Consider the following 21,748-nt stretch of genomic DNA (forward strand, 5'->3'; position numbering starts at 1 on the left):
TTTTACGGGGTATTATGAATTTTCAATTAGCGAGGAAATGAAAATGACAGACAGACCAGTAGATCATCAATGAGTGACTGTATCAGGCAATCACTAAAAAGCTCATGTGTAAGTTCAGGACATATTTTGCTATGAATTCATGGGACCTTAGGCAGTTCCTCTCCCTTAGCTGGAGCTTCTATCATGTTCTTTATATACTGTATGGATAAGCCCTTGTGTAGGGTTTCTATTCAAAGGTAAGAAAGTCAAATATTTGCCACTTCTAAGCAAAAATGAGTGCTCAAACAAAAAGGTGACCTTTCTTGTTTAGCTGTCACTTCCAATATACAAATGGTCTGTTGGCTTAATATTGCTCACGCTCTGCAGTCTCAACACTGAGGTGCCGTGCAGTAGAATCAGAGTCAGATTCAAATCCCAGCTGGAAACTTGCTGTTTCCAGTTACTTAATCTCACTGAGCCTCAGTCTTGTCATCTGTGAAATGAGGATGGTACTATCTACTTCTCTCAGACTGCTGGAGACTGCTGGAGAGGAAGTAGGGGACACCACACAGCCCGTCTGACAACAATAGATGCTCTGCAAATAGTGACTCTTTCTCTTCTGAACAAGTCACAAGTATGCTTATAAATGAATAACAGGCACTGATATATCCTAAAGCTAAACACAATGGCAAATATGCCGGTTTGGTATCAACCAGGGCAGTGTTCCTCACACTTTAAAGAAGCCGTGATTTACCTGGGGATCTGGTTAAATATAGATTTGCATTCGGCCTGAGAGTCTGCATTTTAACAAGCTCCCAGGTGATGCTGATACTGCCAACTGGAGACCACAATTTTAGTAGCATGGAACTAGGGCAATGACTTTTGAATACTGAGTTGACTTTGAGAGACTGGGCTAAGTTGCAAAACAGAATTTTACTCTACCCTTTTTGGTTTGTTTGCTTAACGATAAAAATATTGGGGAAATCTGAAGATGCTATAGAAAAAAAAGTTTGCATGAACACATTTAAAAATCTGGGAAGCTCAAATCCATTCTACACACTTTCATTTATTGTCTGGACAGATAAAGTACAAATAATTCAAACACAACAAGATTATGGAAAAAAAAACATTTACAATACTTTCCCTCAGAAATCATCTAAACTAGCAAGATTAACATGAAGTCATTCATTATAACTAAAGTATACAACTGCCTGGTCCTAAGATTTTTTTTCCTTTTTTTTCCCCCAAGAGTGAACACATTATAGAGAAGAGATTTTGGCATGCCTTTCCCACTAATGCTTAGCAAATGCATCGGAACTTTGCCAGCAAACTGCATTCATTCATAGCAGGTGATGTAAAAAGGTTTCCCTGAATGTCCAACGAGTGTTCTCTGAACTGAAATCTGATGTTTTTGTCCAAAACCGAAAAGAGGAAAAAAAACAGAAAAAAAATTTAAAGGAGGAGTCTATGATGCAGCCTTGGTTTTCGTTATCTGTCTACCACTATGACTACTACGACCAAGTTTGCCTCTTCAGTGTGAGAACAACAGTTCTGTCTACATGCACTTAGTGGGTTCAGCATGGGAAAAAACGCACAAAATAAGCACAAGTTATAAATAACCATAACGTTTTATTACCATTAAGACTAAACTTGTATTGAAAAGATTTTATATAACAAGACAAGAAAAGCAATAGCAAATTTAACTATCAACTAGATTATGCATAGCGAGTAACTGTTTCTATTACCCAGGGAAGAGCAGGAATCCTTGTATTTTTTTGTTTTGTTTTTGTTTAAATATATAACCGTACAAAGCACAAACATACTAAAATGCTCAGTGCACTGGACGTGGGAGAATGCTCCCTCAGTCATTTTGTTCCCTTAGCTCTGTTTTGTTTTCCCCAATCTGAATTACATTAAAATAAAGACCCAGTTGTTTTTATTTTTCTACTGTGCAGTAAGAAAAAATATTCACAACAAACATGACAATATATCAAACAATAGTTCTACACAAGTTACCTTGATACCTCTTGAACTGTCACTTAAATATCATAAGAAAACATTTTAAGACATATACAAACGAAACTAGCCAAGTGTTACAACTTATAATAAATTAACCCAAAGAAAAAAATAACTTTATATATATATATTTATATTGTATATACACATACACACACAACAGAATGACACAATAATATGCTTCTTCCCATAGTTTAAGTAAACAAATAAGTAGTCTAGCCAATCTAGCTATATTTGATCTCGGCCATAGGCATCATCACGTCGATTAAATAAATAAGTGTTTCAAGCAACATAAACAGTGTTTCAAATGTACCAACACAGCCCAATTCTATCAGCATGGGCTACAAAGTGAATTTGAAAATTCCTTAATGAATTTAAAGCAAACGTATCTTTTGTTTTCCTCTCCTAAACACATTACATTTAACTATGATACTAAGATATGTAAATAATTTCGTAGCACCTACTGCTCAAACTAAGGAAGTTTTAGATCAAAAGGAAAATTAATCTTTTTAATTTTTGTTCTGCTGACATCCCATACTGATGACTTAAAGAAAAACTGTCTTTCAACTCATCTCCTTGCTTTTGGGTTTTGACTGTGGGGAACTGTGGTACCCTGGGTAGAACGAACACTCCTTTCCCCTAGTAATTAATAATTTTTTAATTATTATTACATGCTATGAAAAGATATGAAGATCATCTGTTTATAGCCCATCCTTCAAAAAACAGTCTACGAATCCAGTTTAAAACACACATCTTGATCTCTAAAAAGTTACCAGTGCAGTATGAACGCGACAAAGTTGTCAATTTCCCCTAAATTAGCCAGTCAAAATATTTTTTTCTCAAATCCAGATTCTCTTGTAAAAATTCTTTATATTTTATAAAAATAGATTTTTCTTGAAACCCATTTTCAGCAAAGAGACCACCTCTTTGGCAACAATGTTAATGTTATTAAATTGTTAATGTCATCAGGTATCCCCCTTGCCCCCATCCCCTAACAGAAGACTGTTTTAGTTCACATGATATAAAAGAAAAAAGGAAAAATAAAAAAATTTGCAAAAGTTTTTTTTCATTTTTGCAATTTTTATTATTCCTCTTTAATCTGTGTGGGGTTTTTTTTTGTTTTTTTTTTTTACCAATCTGATTGGATCAACATTTGACAAAAAAGAAAAATCTTTTTTTCTTTCTTTGAATCCCATTACTTTGTAAAAATTGTTTTATTTTTATTATTTTTTTTTTGTCTTTTGTTTTTCTTCTTCAAATGAGCGAATGGTCATCTTAAAAAGATCCACCTTCAAGGAAGGTAGTAAAGTTAGCTGGCTGGGTAAAAATCCCTGCACATTGCTATCTATGTATATTATATTCAACAACGACGGCTATGAAAGAACATTCAATGCATCAAAGGTATTTTTTTGTTTTTTTCTCTTTTTTTCTAAGCATTATAAAATCCTTTCCTGGTACACCTCAGGATACTCCAATGTTTTAATACTTAGGCAACACTGGCTTATAAAGTCCATGGTTGAATATAAGCCTTGAAAAGTTTGTTTCTCTCTCTTTTGTGTGTGTGCGTGTGTATGTGTGTGTGTGTGAGCGTGTGTTTTGTTCGTATATATTTATATATATATTTTAATAAGTAAGGATGGGAGATTCAGGACTTATGGGCTTTGTTGGTTTTAAAGGAAACTTGTAACACTCGGTCTCCCAGGCGGTACCCGTTGAGGCTGGCGATGGCCATGGCCGCCTCGTCATAGTTGGTCATAGTGACGAAGCCGAATCCCTTGCACTTGTTGGTGTTGAAGTCACGGATGACCTTGACGTTGTTCACTGCGCCGAAGGGGCCGAAGAGCTGCCAAAGGACACTCTCGTCGGAATCGGGGGACAAGTTGTAGACAAAAATGCACCAGCCCGTTCCTGTGTGACCAGGGATGTTCATTCCCACAAGGCTTGTCATCCCGTCAATAGTGATTGGGGAGAACCTGGGGGGACAAGCAGAAGGGGGGACTGGTCCAGACATCAGTCTGACCACGGATAACACACAGATGCACAGACACAGACACGGGGCAGAGGGCTGAGTGAGTGTTTGCAGGAGAGTCTTCAGGGTTTAAAAACCAAAATGCAAAAACTAATGTCTGTGGTATTTCTTCTGATGGGAATGGCTAGAATGGCTAAGGCATGTGTATGCCAAGAGAAAGGCCTAGGTCAATTCCTAAAAACAACAAGGAACTCCCAAAGCTAGGCTCTATCATAGTTCTACCACAGTATATGTTCATGGGGTAACCCACCCTGACCCTTACTTACCCTCCCTCCCCGCAACAGACAGTGAGCTCTTAGAAGGGGTTCTATCTCATTCATTCTGTTGCTCTCCTTACTTACTCAGTGGAGCACACATGGGATCTCACAGACATAGTGACACATAGAAAACATTCAATAAGTGTTTATCGATTGAATAAGTGAATAACATTGGTGGAATCAATGCTTGGGAAATTTTATTTTTTAAGGCAGATTAGGGGATGGCCCTAGAAGTGCTCATGTCTACCATCTTTGCAGTCCCTTGACTTATGGCTGTCAGAGATCTCTTGATGTTACTGAGGATGGAGAGAATGTGAGAATGAACAGACATGTCTTGTTATTAATCAGATGGGTGGCTCATGTTTCATTTAGCACGTGTTCAAAAGTTCCCCCAAAAAACTCTGAACAATAATAATAAAGACATATCACTCCTTGATGCTGTATTTTCTGGAATTCATTTCTAAGGACACAGGAGCAAGATTTCAAGTGGTTTGTGCATTTATGTATCTTGAATCACTGTAAATTAGAACAGCATAAAACTGTTATTTGCCTTTTTACAACAACTTTTGTATTAGGCTTCGAAATCTTCTCAGTTTCCATGTAATCTTGAAAATAAAAACAACCTTTCAGATTCTATTCACTGTCTGATAAAATATATCCATGTGTGACTCATGATGGATGCATCACATGAAACAATTAGGTTACCAGTGCCTACAGCAGAAAAATATCTGTTAACACTTTGTTTTATACCAAACTTAACAGGGATTTTGATCCTATACACTGACCAGTGTCTTGCTTTTCATTTTGTCATTTTTGTTTTTTCCTGAAGAGGGAGATAGAAGAAGAAGAGGAAGCAAAAACTGGGGAAAAGAATAGGATAAAGTGTCAGGTAGGACTGTTTTAAGAAAAAGCAAATATTCTTGGAGATCTGGAAGTCCTACGAAAGAAGAGTTCTGTATCTAACTATAATTTAGATAATTAAATGGCTGCTGAAGATACGCTAGACACAACAACTCAATAAATATTATTTTTGGTCTTATTCACTAAGTCAATCTTCCCTCTTGCTTAAAAATGAATAACAGGACAAAACCAAAAAACATCATGGTACGAATTCGTAGAAGGGCAAACTCATGTCGGATTGTTATCTGCACTACTTCTGAAGACTGTCTTCTCATCCATCACTCCTCCAAATGAGTGAATCGACCCTTTTCAGTTTATAGGTGGGGAACAGCTAAGTATTTATTACAAAGCCAAAGTCAGGGCCAGCAAAGAGGTTTCAAGCACAGCCTCAACTCTAGGGGGTAGTGGCTTCCTACTTTTGTAGGAAGGATTCTGGATCCAAATTTGGGTTTAATAGGAAAAGAGAATGCTCTTATCAATGAGTGATGTTTTCTATGGGTGGGGAACTGGAGGAGGAGGCAGCATGCAAGCTGCAGCTGTGCCTTCCCTGGCCTCATCTATGGATAGACATCACTCTTTTCATAATATTTGGTGCTACCTGACTAAAGTTAGAGAGGAGCAAAAGTTTGGGACACAGTTGGGAAGGATGTAAAATGTGTGGGAACAGGCAAGCTGTGTGCTAGACACGTGGAGGTAATTCACAGTTATCCTCACTGGTGCCGGGATAGAGATTCGAGAGGCTGGCGCTCTGATAGTGAAGCCTGCAGTCAGCTGACTTCCTCTACTGCGTGGCAGTTTCCAGAGTCGGGATACTTACCATGCATGGCCAAGTGGTGAAAGAACTGCCTCATACAGGGAGTGTGACTCAGCTATTAACGACCACATCTCTTTCCCTTGACTGTAGGAAGGGGAATTAAAGTGTGCAGCTCTACTGAGCAGGATGATGGAGATGCTATGTCCCTAGCTGCTCAGTGGAGCTTATCAAAAGCACATATGGGAATCTTACGGTCACAGTGACATGAAGCACTCAACTTCCCGAGATTCAGCTTTCAGACTAGGTACGGAACACCCTTGTGACTGCATTCAGAGAGTCCCCAAACCTTGACTCTATTTGAGCCCCAACCCCACAAAAAGGCTTTAAATGAAAGAAACAGCAAGTTTAAAACATACATACATATATAAGCAAGGGAAGCTTTATAATAACTGATAAAACCTGTAACAAAAGAAACCCTTGGTTTAGGTGCACACAGATACACTTTGTTCTCAGGCTGTGCCTGAAATGCACACTGAGCTGGGGGTGGGAGTCAGAAGGTCATCCACGTGTTTATTCATGCTCTGGCCAGGGCTGGTAGTCCAAAAATCTAATTTTTCCACTGACAATCATAAGATTGTCAACCATGATTAGCAAAATGTTCTAATTTTGATTTGCTGGAATCTGCCCTCTTAACTGAATCTTGGCATTGCTAATGCAAAGCAGTTGCTCTGCAAGTTTGCAAAATCAGCTGGCAAAGAGTCGGAGCCTCCCCCTTAGGGGAGCCGTTCAGAGGACCAGCTTATCAAGGGCTCGGTAGCTGTGGCACCTGAACCATAGGAGAAGCCCACCTGCAAATAAAAGAAAAAGTGAAACACACAAACACACTTTGTGTGCCCTAAAAGAAACAAAACCAACTGAGGTCTCAAATTAAAATTAAGAATTTGACATGCTGGTGGAAGAAAAAGGAAGAATTAAAAAAAAAAAAAAGTAAAGTTAGTGAATTAACAAAAAAAATTCTAGCCCCAGTCTGTGCCAACACGGACATCTGGCAATCTGTGGAGTTTTAATTACCTCTTTACGCCATAGGCCATATTAAGCAAATTGTCCAGCCTGCAAAGAGAAGGAGGGTCTCTGGGTTAATGCCTCACAGATGGCAAGATCGTTCAATGGAACTATTAATAAGAATGCTCCATTTTCAAAGAAGAAAAGCTCAACAACTTTCCCCAATGCTAGGAGTCCATCCACTGGTAGTTTCCCCCTTCCCTGCCTCCAACCAAAGTGATTCATGTTCAGGTCAATGCTGGAGTTTAAAGCAAGTGTCTAATGAATCTCCCTTTCTTTCAAGGTCTGAATTAATTCCACTCCCCCCACCTCTCAGAACATTTGTGTGGATTTGTTTTCTATTGTGTGTGAAATCGTTAAAAAGGGACAGCTTCTTAAGTTGTTCACCTTTTATTGTAATCAAACTTGTGAATAAAGGTCTCTGTTCCAGATTAACGAGACACGTGCACAGGCGATGCATATCAGAACGGAGCTTTTCTTTTAGCCTGGCTACATTACCTAAATCTTCTTACCACACATCTTTTTGGGCGGGGTTGGGGGGGTTGGGGGGGGTTAAGATCTTTAAAAATTAGCTTACAATTTACAACCTGAAAGCACCTCCCAGCAAACTGCCATTATGTTATAATCTCCCTCACACTCCGCACCTTACTTGGGGACAAGCTCTTCACACCATGGGGCAGTAGTAACCATAGTTTCCACCATTAAAAGCCTGCTGGAAAGCCTTTTTACATAAATACTGCATGTGCTCTCACACAAAATAAAAATTAGATGACTTGGACTCTTTGTGAAACCATTAACCATTTCAAATTCACAGGGCATGGGAGGACACTGCAGTGGCTGATTTTTCTCCTCACGTGGCCAGATGGAAAGGTCTACTATCTTCCTATGTAATGTTTGAAAAGGAGAAAAACCCTTTCATTCAATGGAAGTTGGGATGTGGGTGGAATAAAATAATTATTTAGAATTATTATGGGTAGGTCAAGAATTTATTCTCTCTTGCACAACAGAGGCCAGTCAAGGTCAGACTGCCTTCATGGAGAGAAACCTGCCTTTCAGAAATGTCCCAGGAGAAGGGAAATGCTCTATTGCACCAGAAGCCTCCTGGGGGTTGGATACCTGAAGGAAACTCTAATAAGGCTTGGATAAAATCTTCTCCCTTGTCTTCCCAGAGTCTGCTAACTTAACAGTCAGAATAAAGTTAACACAAAAGAGAGTAACCCCCCCAACCCAAGAGGGTTACCTGCAGAAGCAAGAGGAGGACAGGCCAAACCACTCCCTCTGGCAAGGACTGCCTCCTGGTCTACTTATTAAACACTCGGCCTCAGCCTTCAATCTAAGCTGCTGAATGTGGTCACTTATCTGTGATTAACTCTTGTTGAAACTGAACCTTCTTGTTTGGTTAAATGCAGTAATTTTGTTTTGACCGAAGAATCTGACGTATAAACCACAGTCACAGTGGTAAGTTAAAAGGAGGCTTGGAAGAGCACTCGGTCCAATCATCTCATTTGACAGCAGTGGAAACTGAGGCACAGTGATTCCTGGGGGCAGAGGTTCTTACTCTTGCACCATCCTTCAGGGCTGTGGGCTTCCCCGCCCGGCCCTCACCCAGCTCTGGACTCACGTAGCAGGGCTCTTTCACCCGTGGGCATGCCTACCTGAACCTCTGAGCCTGGTGGTGAAGTGGGCCGGGGTAGCGCCTGTTGGGGGACTGGTAGAGCTGGGACAGCAGGGCCTGGCTGGACTTCTGGCTGGGGTTGTTGGCAAACTTCACAGTAATCGGTTCCGTAGCACCGCTGGGCTTCTGGCCATTCAGCCCTTTGATGGCTTCTTCTGCCTCAATCCTCTTATCAAACCGGATGAATCCCACCCCTCTAGACACTCCTGGGGAAAGAAAAAGAACCTTCATAAAGAGTGAACAAACCAAATTGGTAAACATCTCTGGGAAGAGATAGGCTTGGCCCCATGGACCTTCTGTGGGGAGTCAGCCCACCTGTGGGGCCAGGGCTGAGTCTGGCTCCCTGAATCTCTCTCACCCATCAAGACGTATCTGCCTGCATTTTGGCCATCATGGCTCTGCACAGATGACTCCGATCCATAGAACACAGACATCTCTCAGATCTGTCCCTTCCACCCCTCCACCAGCACCCTGCTCAGTCCTTAATTTCCTTTAGTCGCTATAACCGATCACCCACTGTCCAGTTTCTGGTCCTCCAATATGTCCTCCACACCTAGCCAATTAAGTAATCTATTTGAAAAGCAAATTCTGACCACATTATACCTTTTCTGTACCTTTTCAATTTTTTACCTTGTGCATGGTACCTGTTTCTCACTGCCACCCTCCCCCTAAACACAGAATAACAAACAAAGAACATCCACAACAAACCATTCTGTGGCTCCCTGTTACATACAGATAAAGTCCAGACTTCTTGGCATGGCATTTAATGCCCCTGACAATCTGGCCCCAAATCCCCTGTTGAGCCTTGTGCTGGCCATACTGAACTGGCAGATACTCCTTGAACAGGTTTGTTCTTCCTTGACTCCATGCCTTAGGATATGTCCTATCCACCTACTCTATAGGATACATCCTATCACCTAGAATGCTCTATCCCTCCTTCTTGCCACATAACTGCAAGCCATCCTCCAAAACCCTGTTCAAACACCACCTCCTGGATGGAGCCTTCTCAACAGTCCCCACCAGGAAAGCACGCCGTCTCCGAGCCCTGTGGTGCACTGGACAGCCCCTAGCAGGAACTCACCTAAGGGCAGGACTGTGCCTCCTTCATCCCTGGTCCCAGTGTCCCTCTGCACAATGTCTGGGACAGAGCCAGCTTCAGTGAGGGTTTGTTGCATGAGTCAAAGGATAAACATGTGCTGAACTGCTCTCAGGGGGTGTTTTAAATTGGGATCAAATTTGGAATATGTATAAACATCCTGTCATTAAAAATGCAACCTGGGAAGCCTTACGGTTCTTACTGAGAGATGGTAGCTGCCTTTCCTTATTATGGACAAAGTACCGCAGTACCAGATCCTGGGTTCATATCCCTGCACTGCTACTAATGAGCCGCACAGAAGTCAGATCCCCCACTTTGGACCTCTGCTTCCTCACTTGTGAAATGAGGCAATCTGAGGCTCCCTCTAGCTCTGTAATGCTATCGTTGGAGCCAGAGCGATACAGACAGGTTCTTGTCACAGATAAAATTAATGTGACTTGGTTGAGGGTTGAAAGAGACTTTGAAGGTCATTTAGTCCCACTCTCAAACTGATACCTGAATCCTCTTTTTGGGTTCCCTGCCAAGTAGTTTAGCTGCTGCTGGAACAATTCCCATGATGGAGATCTTCTACCTTCCAAGATGGCCCATTTTAAATTTGGACAGTTGATTGATAAGAAGTCTTTCTACTAAGGCAAAATCTGTCTACTCATGACCCATATCTTTTATCCTAAGTAGCCATTATCCCACTGCTCCTATGGGTCACAGGGCACTGGCTGGTGACACTGAGACACAAGGAAAGAAATGACAAAAAAACACTTAACCTGTGACTTGATCAACCAGGATTCGTGAGGTGATGATACGGCCATATTGCGAGAACAGCTGCTCCAGTTCCTTCTGGGTCATGGTTTTGGGAAGGCCGCTAACGTAGAGGTTAGCATCCCTGATTGAGGCAGAGCTCGGACGGGCATATGAGACCTAGGAAAAGGCAAGAGGAGCTAAATCCATTAGAGGCAACACCCTCTGAGTAGAGACTGAGACAACAACCACGATGACAGCCCCTCGTCTATCGTTCTAACTCATGGTGGCAGTTTAAATAACTCAGTAGTTCAGCATTTTAGCTACTCTCGTAATAGTAATGAGAACCAGGAGAACAACAATAGAGGAACAAAAGGAGAGTTGATGAGAACTTAAAACAAATACACAGATAAGGGTCTCTAGGTGCAGAACAAAATAGCTACTATAATATGGCAGCTGTTAAACGCAGAACTACCCACACATGGAGTTCTGAAGATTTGCCTCCTGGATGTGGGTGTATAGATGATTTACTGTATCCAACACATAATAATCTTTGAATAAACCAAAAAAAAAAAAAACCCACAAAACCCCATGAAATTCTGCTCTGCAGATTTCTCGCCTTGCCACCTTCCCTACCCCCATCCCGTTCTTGAACACATAAAAGGGATCAGGTTCTCTGCAAGACTTTTTATGTCCCATCCTTTGTGTCGTTCCAATCTGCTCCCACAGGGTCTGCTCTCGCTGAATGACAAAGTGCTGGTGAAATGGGGCTGAATGAACATCTGCTTGCGAAAAGGGATATGTGACCTTGTCATAACATCTGCAAGAACCAGTTGCCTTCTAACTTTGAGGCGGAGCAGATAAAACCACAATAAACAAAATGAGGGCACTGCAGTATGAAGGGAGGGAGAGGGCAGTGGGAGAGAGGAGCGAGCCTCACCGATGGTTATGATGGTTATAATAAGTTCGACTTTGTAAATTTGTCCTCCCAGATCTCTCAACTGCTTTTTTTTTCCCCCAAAAAGCTAACACAGAAGTGTAAACAGATCTGAAATTCCATCTGCAAGGAGCCAAATCTGTAGCAGTACACATAAGCAAAGCAAACCCCAGCAGTCATTAATTTTAGACTTTCATTTACTTATTTATTTATTTTTTAAGAAAACAACATCAGACATTTGAAATATAATTTACAGCTAGTCTAACAAAAGCACTTTCCTGCTAAAGCTATTTCTGGGGCAGTTATGGCTCAGAATAGATGATGAAAACAGTCATTTCATCGCACATCTGACAATGTTGGACAGGAAGAGACCTATATGCCTTAGCATTTTTCAGTTGGGAGTCTTATTGAATCTATATAACCAATTCACAAGACCGCTAAGACTACAGGGGTGAGAGTGTGTGTGTGTGTGTGGGTGCGCACTGTGCACACACAAAAGCAGGTGTGCAAAAGGAATTGTACATGTTAAACTGGACCTTGGGCATTAAGAACTGAAGCTCCAGCAGCAAAGCAGACCTTGAGTCTGAGGATGGGACTAGCAGCGGATCTAGCAAAGAGGAATGAAGGATGAGCAGCCCCCTCCCTCACGGCACTCTCTCCCTTTCCATGACAGAGATGCCAGGGCCCTTTACGGGTCCCACACCTAAAAATAGATGTTGACTCAACAGATCAAATGATGTGACTAATTTGCCTCACTGGCCTCCTCCTGCGGATGGAGCAAGGCAGCTCACCTGCAGTGACTACGTCTTCCAGAAACTCATGGGTGGCCTCTGTAGGCTCCTTCCCAGCACATGGCTGACAGGCAGAGGGGCCTTTACATGGGGGTGGTGGTGGTGGTGTGTGTCCCTGTGTGTGCATTCTGGGGGCGCTGAAGAAGCAAGAACTCTATGTGACTGCCTGGACAGGCTCTCCTACCCCTGTCCTTTAAGGGACAGTATTCCAGGTTATTATCTAGCAGAACTATTTTTTAGGCATGAAGAGGGAGTGGGAGGGAGAGGGAAATAAAAACATCACAGTGATATGTCCATGGTAATGAGGGTCACCCTTGTCTCACCCCTGCCAATTACTGACAAATTAATTATCTGAATGACCTTTGTGCTCCCCCAAAACACACCCGCTTCCTCTATGCCTTTGTTCATGGAGAAAATTTTTCCACCTACTTCCTCAGGTCCTAATCCCATTCCCCTTTAAGGCTTAGCTCAAATGCCACCTTCTCTAGACCACTTTCACTGTTCTTATCTCCTGAAAATCGCTCTAGCAGTGCTTTCAATGAACCGCACCCATGATACTTAACCTGTTCTGATCTTGATTTACCATCTCTCTATCTAGTCTGCTGCTCTCCTTGAGGTCAGCGTGTGTGTGTGTGTGTGTGTGTGTGTGTGTGTGTGTGTGTATGTGTGTGTGTGTGTCTTATTCAGCACTGTGGCCTCAGCTCCCAGCACAGAACCTGATACCCATAGGGTGCTCAATACCCACTGAAAGAATGAATGAACACCAACAGATCATAATGAATGACATGGGCATTAATGGATCTTTGGGAGTAATTGCAGCTTGGGTTCCTCCACTTAGGGGGATCACTGAGAGTCAAGCATCCAGAATCACAGCTGTGTTTCTCTACTGAGCTGAGAGTTAAGGGATAGGTTTCCCGTTTTCCAGTGCTTGGGGTTGGAGGGACTGAAAGAAGACTGTTCTAGGACTGGACACTACTTAGAGGCCTTCTCTTAGCAAACATTTCCTGAGGAGCTACTATGAGCCTGTATGCTGAGGACATGCAACAAGCAAGAAAAAGACATGGTCTCTTGCCATAAAGGACTTCCAAGTCCAACGAGGGCAAGAGACAACACATAGGAGGTACTCAATAAATATGAGTTGAGTGGAAGAATGGTAACATATGGACCAACCGTCACAATGCCACAAGATGCATGCTATTCCAGGGCTATATTGGTGGGGCTGGGACGCAGAGAAGGGGAGACTAATCTCCCTTTTAATTAAGGGTTAAAGGGCCAGGAAGGAGACAGAGCTGAGGTGAGACTCGTAGTGAGACAGGTGGCGTGACAGTGTGTGGTCGGTCAGGGAATGGTGGCCTGATGACAGCCCTCCTTTGTTGTGAGGATAAACGAGATGATGAAGGTCAAGGGCTTAGTGCAGTGACTGCCTGGCACCCAATAAATGCACAATGGAGAGTAATGACCTTGGTTCCCATGAATTCGGGGCAGCCAGAGCTGGGGTACAGAGGGGAGCAGGCTCGGGACAGATCTGCTAGGGAAAAGGAGCTGGTGCTGGAAAGTCAATGACAGAACCAAAACCATTTCCCTAAAAGATAATTCTGACAGAGGCAGAAGCTCAGCCAAAGAGAATTACCGTGACGGACCCCAGCCACAGAGCAGTGACAAATCCCCAAGGTGAACCGCACCTCGATCATTCACCAAGCCTAATTCCTGCTAACTTTTTCTCCTCTATTTGGAACCTTAAGTCTATTGTTGTCTTAGCACCCTGTCTAGGAAACCTGTAAGTGAGAGTGGGCAAAAATGACAGAAAAAGGATCTTCCCACATTCAGTTTCAAATGCTTGTCCCAGTATCTGAACTTTCCAAGTTTACTCAGACATTTATTAAATCCTGAGTGACTACAGGTGTCAGGCCCTTTGTTAGGCTGAAATATTCCTAAAAAATTGCCGACTTGTAGCCCCTGCAGAGAGTCAGCCATTGCTGGCTTGTTAATCCTACTGAGCCAGTGGCCTAGAGCCCAGGGCTTCTAATGAAGGAGGCAGCACCCCGAGCCTCAATCAGGATCCTCCTGCTTGCTTCATTTATCCAGAATCTGTGAAGATAAGTCTGGCATTTCTAGGCCAGCACTGATCTTGCTCTGGAGCTCAGAAAGAGCTGGGAGTGTGAAGGCCACTCCTTTCTTTCCGGGTAACAGTGGCCCAAAGGCAGGTGATGGTGAACAGCTGACTTTACAAATGATCCTGTTTTTATTTTTGAGGGAGATTAGCCCTGAGCTAACATCTGCCGCCAATCCTCCACTTTTTGCTGAGGAAGACTGGCCCTGAGCTAACATATGTGCCCATCTTCCTCTACTTGATATGTGGGACGCCTGCCACAGCATGGCTTGACAAGCGGTGCATAGGTCCACACCCGGGAGCTGAACCAGTGAACCCCAGGCTGCCGAAGCGGAATGTGCAAACTTAACTGCTACGCTACTGGGCCGGCCCCTACAAATGATCTTGATGGGAGATTTGCAGTCCCTCCAAACTCCCCATCCCTCCCCATCCCTGGAGGCTCACAGAAACCCCCACCCTTTGCCCCCACAAGAGTGACAGGACCGCGTGGAGCTTATGAGCCCTGACCAAGGGCCAGCTCCATCACTCACCAGCTGCAGGACATTGGGCAAGTAATTTGATCTTGATAAGTCTCAGTTTCTTTACTAGTAAAAAAGGGGAAAATTCTCCTTTGATGGGTTATTGTAAAGAACTGAGATAATAGATTTAATGTGTCTAGCACATACCTAGAATTTAGTAGATACTTAGTAAATACTATTATGTGATGAGTCATACAGGCTTTTGTGGGCCAGCCTGGGACTTTAGCCCCTGTTGGGACACACCTTTTACTTTTACCACACCTCACACATCAGGAACACTTCCAGTGAGCGCTTACAGAGGCACTGTCCTCCCCCGCCAGCCTGGTGGGATGTGGGTCATCCTTTACCACTTCACTGCCATGAATTTCCTCCAGCACATTCCTACAGATTCCCCTGCTTCACATCCACAGAGTACTTTCTATTTTCCAAAGTGACTTCACAAGGCTCCTCTCAGCAATTCTCCCAAGGTGGTAAGGAGGCATTGTCATTCCTCACAGAGGGGCGGCAAGACAAGGGCTGGGGGCTGCCCCTTCCCACAGCACTCGCAGGTTCCTTCACCGGTTCACAGCCAGGGCTTGGCCAGAGCAGGGTGGGAGGAACAGCACAGCCTGGGGAAAAATGTTTCCTGAATTATCCAGTAACACCGTGCCCTTTGTCTGACCCTCCATGGTACAGAAAAGGGAGAGGACTTGGGAAACACGATAAAGGCACAATCTCGGGTGTTATGAGGAGGGTAAGATGAGAGGAAAGCCATCTTCCTCTGTCCTGCAAGGTGCTCCTTTAGGAAAACACTAGCGTTAGAAGATGAGTGTTCACTCATTCACCCCCTTCCTGAGCACCTCCTGTGTGCCAGGCCCTGTGCCGGGTGCTGGGAGAGTCTTTGCTTAAGGATCCCACAGTCCATCGAGGGAAGTAAGCAAAGCAAGAGTGCAATGCAGGGCTGCTCCTGACAGGGGGGCCTCACTACCCACTCCCAGCATTTCCTTCCTTGTGGAGGGAGCCCCCTGGAGTACCAGTCTAAGCCTCTTTGTACCCTCTCACCCCCTCTTCTCCAGGGGAAATGGAGTGGCCTCTCTGAATAGGCTTCAAGAAAGGCAATGGTCATGTGAGCCTCAGATGCTGCCTACTTCCTCCCTTCTGGGAGTCAGATGCCAGCCGGAAGCACACTTTCTGTTCCAGGCTCTAAGTTCTATGGGAGCAGGCTATGCTCTCATATGGGGAAGCCTGTGGGGTCCAGAGCATCTGTGACAGGGTGTGTCAGTCTGTCAAAGTATGGGGTTCCATGTTAGGAAGCCCATTGTGTCCATGGAATCCATCTGGGCCTTAATTAGTAAGAACATGACCTTAGGATTCCATACGCTTTCCTCTTTTGTCTCATGTGTTAATTGACTTAGAACTTAGATGTGGAAAACAGGGGTGTCATTTGTTGGGCCCTTTTGAAATACAATAAGGATCTCTACGTTGACTGGATGTTTTCACGAGCTACGCATTCTATTCACAAAACTGTTAATCTCTACAACTACGGTTCATGGTAAGTGGAAATAAAGGTGACAAGTGACACTATCCTTGACACACCTTGAAATCTGATTCACAGAACTTCTTGCTAGAATTGGCCTCAAAGGTTCAGGACAGGATCCAAGACAGCTGGCCACCCACCTTACACATTTCCAAGGAGAGGAAGCTCACTCCCTTGTGAGACATCCTACACCATCACTGATTACTGGAAAGTTCTTCCTTCTACTAAGTTCAAACCTGTTTCCCCATAGCTTCGATCCTTCTCCTATTTGTATTTTAGCTGCACACACTAGGGGCATCCTTCCTGTTCTCATTACCGCTCATCTGGTGGGTCTCACTGACAGGGACCACCTAGAGCACCAGGCAACTGTATTTTGAGACAGGCCACTCTGAAGAAGTTCTCATTTATGTTACTTTAACTGAAATTGAGCATCTATTCTGGAATGGAGACAGACTTTAAGAGCAAGGGCTTTGGGGTTGGAGAGATGTGGATTTAAATCCTAACCACTTACTAGCTGTGTGCCCTTGGGGTAAGTTACTTAAACTTTCCGAGCCGTATCACTTGAATAACATAGTTTAGAAGCTTTTTAACAGAGCTGTTGGAGCGTTAAACAAGCTAACGCATGTAAGATTTCTAGGCACCATGCCTGGCACACAGTAAGTGCTCAATGAACAGCGGCTTTGATATGACTGCTATGTTCTTAGGCCTTATGCTGGACACTGGGGGCACAGACATGACTACAACAGTCCCTGATGTGCAAGGATGTTAATCTAGCAGGAGACACACACAGAGACTGATCATTTCAGATCAGGCCGCAGATTTTCCGGAATCTGTTGTAACACCCTCCTCTCAGAGTAAGCACAAACTCCCCAAGCATACAGATCCCTGGGGGACACTCATTCCAAAAAGACTAGGAAAGTGGCAGCAGAGAACAGACTCTGGTGCTGCCAGGGCATTCTAGGAGCAAACCCTCCCAGGGACCTCTGATCTCACCTCCAGGAGTAGGGAGAGAAGAAAGAAGCCAGCTGGCTCCTAGAAACAAAAGCTTTGATTGTGAGAATTGGCTTCCCCTGTGCCTGTGACTGCAGCCCTGCCCACAGGCAGGACAGGTGTCTGCTTACGAGGCCCTACGCCTCATACTTCCTCCACCCACCACCTGACACAGGATAATTTTTTAAATTATGGTCAAGACCCGATAGTAACGTTTCTAATGATTTCTGATCATGCCACCTCTTCCTGCTCAAAACCTTCAAAAGTTCTCCAGCACCTTGTGATGAAAATTCAAACCCCATCCCTGAGCATTCAAGGCCCTCTGGGATCTGACCCAATTTCTTATCTCCTGTTAACCCCTTCCTGCCCCCTATGACTCAGTTCCCACAAAAAAATGTCAGTTTTCTGAATATGCACTTAAAGTTTCTACTTCTGTGTCTTTGTTTTTGCTATTTGTTCACCATCACGGCAAAATGAACTCCTGTGCATCCTGCCAGGCCCAGCCTGAATGTTGCCTCCTCCATGAGGTCCAGGCACAAATGACTGCCCTCTCCTTGGATCCTGCAGATGATAGCCATTTCAACGGCAGCAGCTATCACACCCTGCCTCCCATCAAAGCCATCTGTGCTAATACTTCATCTGCCAGAATAGCCTGAGCGCTCTGGTGGTCTCAGTGGACCCCCTGCGGTATCTAGTCTCAAAGTCTTATGTGGGGCAGGAGCTCAATAAATACTCTCTGAATTGAAATGAAAATGTATAATATACTGTATGCAATGGATTTTAGCTCCTTTCCCAGGAGCTGACTCTGATGTGGAGAAGGAGCTAGAGGGAATCATGGAGTTGAAGAGGTTCCAAGAAGATCGTGAGAGTATCTGGCACACAGTAGGCTGGATAAATGTTTCTTTAAAAAAAAATGGTGTGGTGATAGACTTATGTGCCTTATAACCTCTTTTAAAAAGTAAGTTTAAAAATTTTCGAGGGGGCTTACTTAGTACGAGGATCTCACTGTCTGTCTAGTGGCCCCCAGAAGAGAAAGACGTCCTAAAGGTTTCATGGCCCAGTTAGTGGAAGAGCTGGTCTTGGGATCAGGGTTTCAGATACTCAGTCTCCTCACTACACTGCAACTCCTGACTCTTGCTTTATGAAAGACTGATAAGATTACCGTGGCCGCCTGGAAGCTCCATACTCCTTTCCACCATACAAAGCCTTTACATATGCTGGCTGAGGCTTAGTAAGACTCATTCTGTACTTTCGTATGCAACTCTGAAACATGTAGATGGGAAAAAGTCTCCCCCTTTCCTCATGGAATTTTCACCTTAGGGGTCATCTTGTTCACTGTCATCCTCATTCTGGGAAGCACTACTTGGACCAACCCACTATAAGCCATGATCACCTACAAGTGAGATATTATTAGTTCCACTTTCCAGATGACAAACTCTGGCTCAGTGAGGTCAAGTACTTATCCAAGGTCACAGAGCCAAACAAACTAAGACAAAGCTGGATATGACTCCAAATTCTGGGATCGTTCCACTATACCAGGCTAACGTGGACAGTGAAATAAAAGCTGTGTGCTTGGCACAAATGGCTACTTTTCCTGGAAAGTTACCGAGCTGGAAAGATCATGCTATAATATTTTATTAGTTAGACTGTTAGAGTTGGAAGGAACCATTCTGCAGTTGAGAAAGTAAGTCCAGAAAAGTAAGCTGCCCAAGGTCACCCTAGTAGTTTTTGACAGAGCTGGGACTTGATTCTCCATCTTAACTCAGAGCTCCTTTGAATGGACATCAGGGGGAAGGGAAGAGGGATGTGGCTCTATGATCTTTGATAGACCAACTGATTTGCCCAGGAGCTTCATGATAACCATGGAGAAGTGATTCTTTATTCACCTGGGCGACTGATGTTCTAGGCCAGCATTGTCCAAGACAACTTTCTGGGATCATGAAAATGTTCCAGAACTGTGCTGTTCAATCATGGTAGCCGCTAGCTACCTGTGGCTACTGAGCACTTCAAACCTGCCTAGTGTAACTTAGAATCTGATCTTTTTATTTAATTTTAATTAATTTAAATTCAAATATAGATAGCCATATGTGGCTAATGGCTACTGTATTGGACAGAACAGCTCAAGGCTCAGAAACAACACAAAGTTACAGCATCTCAGAACTAGAAGGGGCCTTTAGGATCGTTTTGTCAGACTGCAGTCTGGTATAGGAATCCCTTCTACATCATCCCTAATGACTCCACTTGATGTCTGTGATAATCAGGGACTCACTACCACCCAAGGCAAATGTTCTACCCTGACAGCTGCATAGCTTCTCTTTGCAGATTACTGAAATATAGGATTGAGCTTCAGAGTAACCGTAGACTATTTTTTCCTAGAGAATAGAGAAGTAACCACTGTGGGGTGAATATATGACTGTAGCACCATCTTTGCCACCTTCCTCATTTGCCTCTGGACAGCCTATAGAGTGTCAGGTCTTTTTAAAACACAGAGCTGAGAATGGGATGCAAGACACTAGGGATGGGTTGACCAGAGTGGACAAGAAAGGACCACTATTTCCTGTGAATTGGAGTCCACAACTCTCCTAACACATCCAAGGTGTACTGAGCTTGTTTTTTTTTTTAAGCGCTCACATCAACTGTTGGCTTCTTTTATACTTGTAGACAGCCAAAACCCCCAAGCCCCTTTCCACACACTTCTGAAAACCTAGGTGTCTTCCCAATCTGTACCTGTCTAATTCTCTTTTGTAATGCAGACACAGGACACTGTGGACGACCTTTAAAATACTGGGATCATATCAACCTCACTGGGCAGAGAGAGCAGGGGAACTGTATTTCCATCTCTCAAACTCCTACACCCGTATCTGAAATTATTCACTGAAAGGAAGTTAACAGGGCACTGGGAAGCAGAGCAGCCAAACAGCCTCTCTCTCAGGAGAGAAAGAGCAGCCCGGTACAACTGGGGTGGATGGGTCTCCAGTTTCCACTGGTGTTGCCATGTGCCCTCTCTTGGCTCCTTGGGGATTCAGTGATCCAGCCGCCCCTGCTGACCTTGGCAGGGAAGCACTCCCACAGCGGCTCTGACTATAGCCACACGGGGGAGGACAGAAAAATGCCTTTTTATTATTAACAAGACTGAGGGAGGCAGTCTATCATTTCTGGGTTGGGTGGTATCTGTCAGCAAAAAAATGAGCTGCTAACTCTCCGGGAAGCACTAAGAGCAGTGATAGGAGAAATAATTGCTTATGCCGAGTGCAAAGAAAAGATGCCTCAGCGGAATGGAGGCCTTTAGCAAGGCAGGTGGATCCAGGCGGAGGGAGGCACAACTCCCTGATGACCCCTGGAGAGAGAAAGCAGCGGGAGGGGCAAACTGGAACCCGCAAAACTTAAGTGTGGAAAGATCCCCTGGAGGCACAGGCAGTGCTATTGGAAGAATAAAGCGAAAATGGAGAAATGGCTAAGCAGCATGACAGCACAGACGGGTGGGATGAAGGAGTTCATCCTCCTGCCCGGCGAAGGGAGGTTTTTCCCTTCTGAAAAGCCTTCGCTCATGCACATCTTCCCCTTCTCTAGTCCTGCTCCCTCCGGAACTGGGCTGCTGCCTCATGATAAAGCTTTTTCTTCTTCTCTCACCTCCTTTCCGGACTGAGTGCCAAGCCTCCTGGGTTCACTTGGAGTGGCAGAAGCAGTCTTTTTGTCCCCTCATCCCCGACCTAGTCCTGAAAACACTCACACCTCCAGTTTGCACAACAGCTGTGCTCTGGGAATGTTTTTTTAATGTCATATCTTTATAATGTGAGTAATTGCTTAACGAAATTATTAGAAAAAGACAAGACACAAAATCTTTTGTAAACATGTAATGCAATGAGACAAGCAAGGAAATATTTAAAAATGCTAAAGGCACTGAGTTGGGAATGTCTGATATTGCCTTCATTATACGATAATGTATTTTCCAAATTATTTATAAATAAGCAGGCCTTTTAAAATGAGTTTAAAAAGCACCTAATAGAGCTATGAAAACCAATGTCTAAGGCTGATAAAAACCTACCACAGCAGCCTGTAAGTCACTGGTTTCATTCACCAAACACTCCAAATGACACACCGTTGCCAGATGAACCTTCTTGGGACTTTGAGCAGATCCCTCTCCCGCTCAAACTTTGCACAGCTTCCTACTCCCCATCCCCCTACCCCAAATCAAATGGGAACCCCTGCAGCTCCATGACCATCCCCAGCTCACTGCGTTAGAGTTGGTCCTTTGCATGTCTGTGACCCCCGTGAGATAGGAGCTTCTGGAGGGAGAGCAGCGAACGTTTCTCTAATCCTGCTCCTCAAACTCAGGTTAAAACCCAAACAGGTGTCCACTCCTCTGAAAAGTTTAGTAGGAGT

At 43.9% G+C, this 21,748-nt stretch overlaps 1 protein-coding gene and 1 long non-coding RNA gene across 18 annotated transcripts in view; one reads left to right on the top strand and one right to left on the bottom strand.

The window, feature by feature from the left end:
• LOC106782806 (uncharacterized) overlaps positions 1-1,918 on the top strand; it is a 52,050-nt gene extending 50,132 nt beyond the window's left edge. For both annotated transcript variants that reach the window (XR_011431128.1, XR_002804268.2), the window contains one exon: positions 1,229-1,918. This is a non-coding gene — a long non-coding RNA (uncharacterized lncRNA). The remainder of the gene's footprint in view (positions 1-1,228) is intronic.
• Positions 1,756-21,748, bottom strand: part of ELAVL4 (ELAV like RNA binding protein 4) — a 139,968-nt gene continuing 119,975 nt past the window's right edge. For 8 of the 16 annotated variants that reach the window (XM_070248050.1, XM_070248032.1, XM_070248011.1 and 5 more), the window contains 4 exons: positions 10,530-10,683; positions 8,653-8,878; positions 7,007-7,045; positions 1,756-3,968 (listed from right to left, as the gene is read on the bottom strand). In XM_070248050.1, coding sequence (XP_070104151.1) covers positions 3,641-3,968; positions 7,007-7,045; positions 8,653-8,878; positions 10,530-10,683 — 747 coding nt within the window. In that variant the 3' untranslated portion in view covers positions 1,756-3,640. Of the gene's footprint in view, positions 4,011-7,006; positions 7,046-8,652; positions 8,879-10,529; positions 10,684-21,748 lie in introns of all 16 variants that reach the window. The other 8 variants (XM_023630234.2, XM_070248020.1, XM_070248004.1 and 5 more) reach the window with 1 other exon arrangement.

The sequence above is a fragment of the Equus caballus genome, chromosome 2 (assembly GCF_041296265.1).
Source record: "Equus caballus isolate H_3958 breed thoroughbred chromosome 2, TB-T2T, whole genome shotgun sequence".
In the NCBI taxonomy this organism is placed as follows: Eukaryota; Metazoa; Chordata; class Mammalia; order Perissodactyla; family Equidae; genus Equus; species Equus caballus.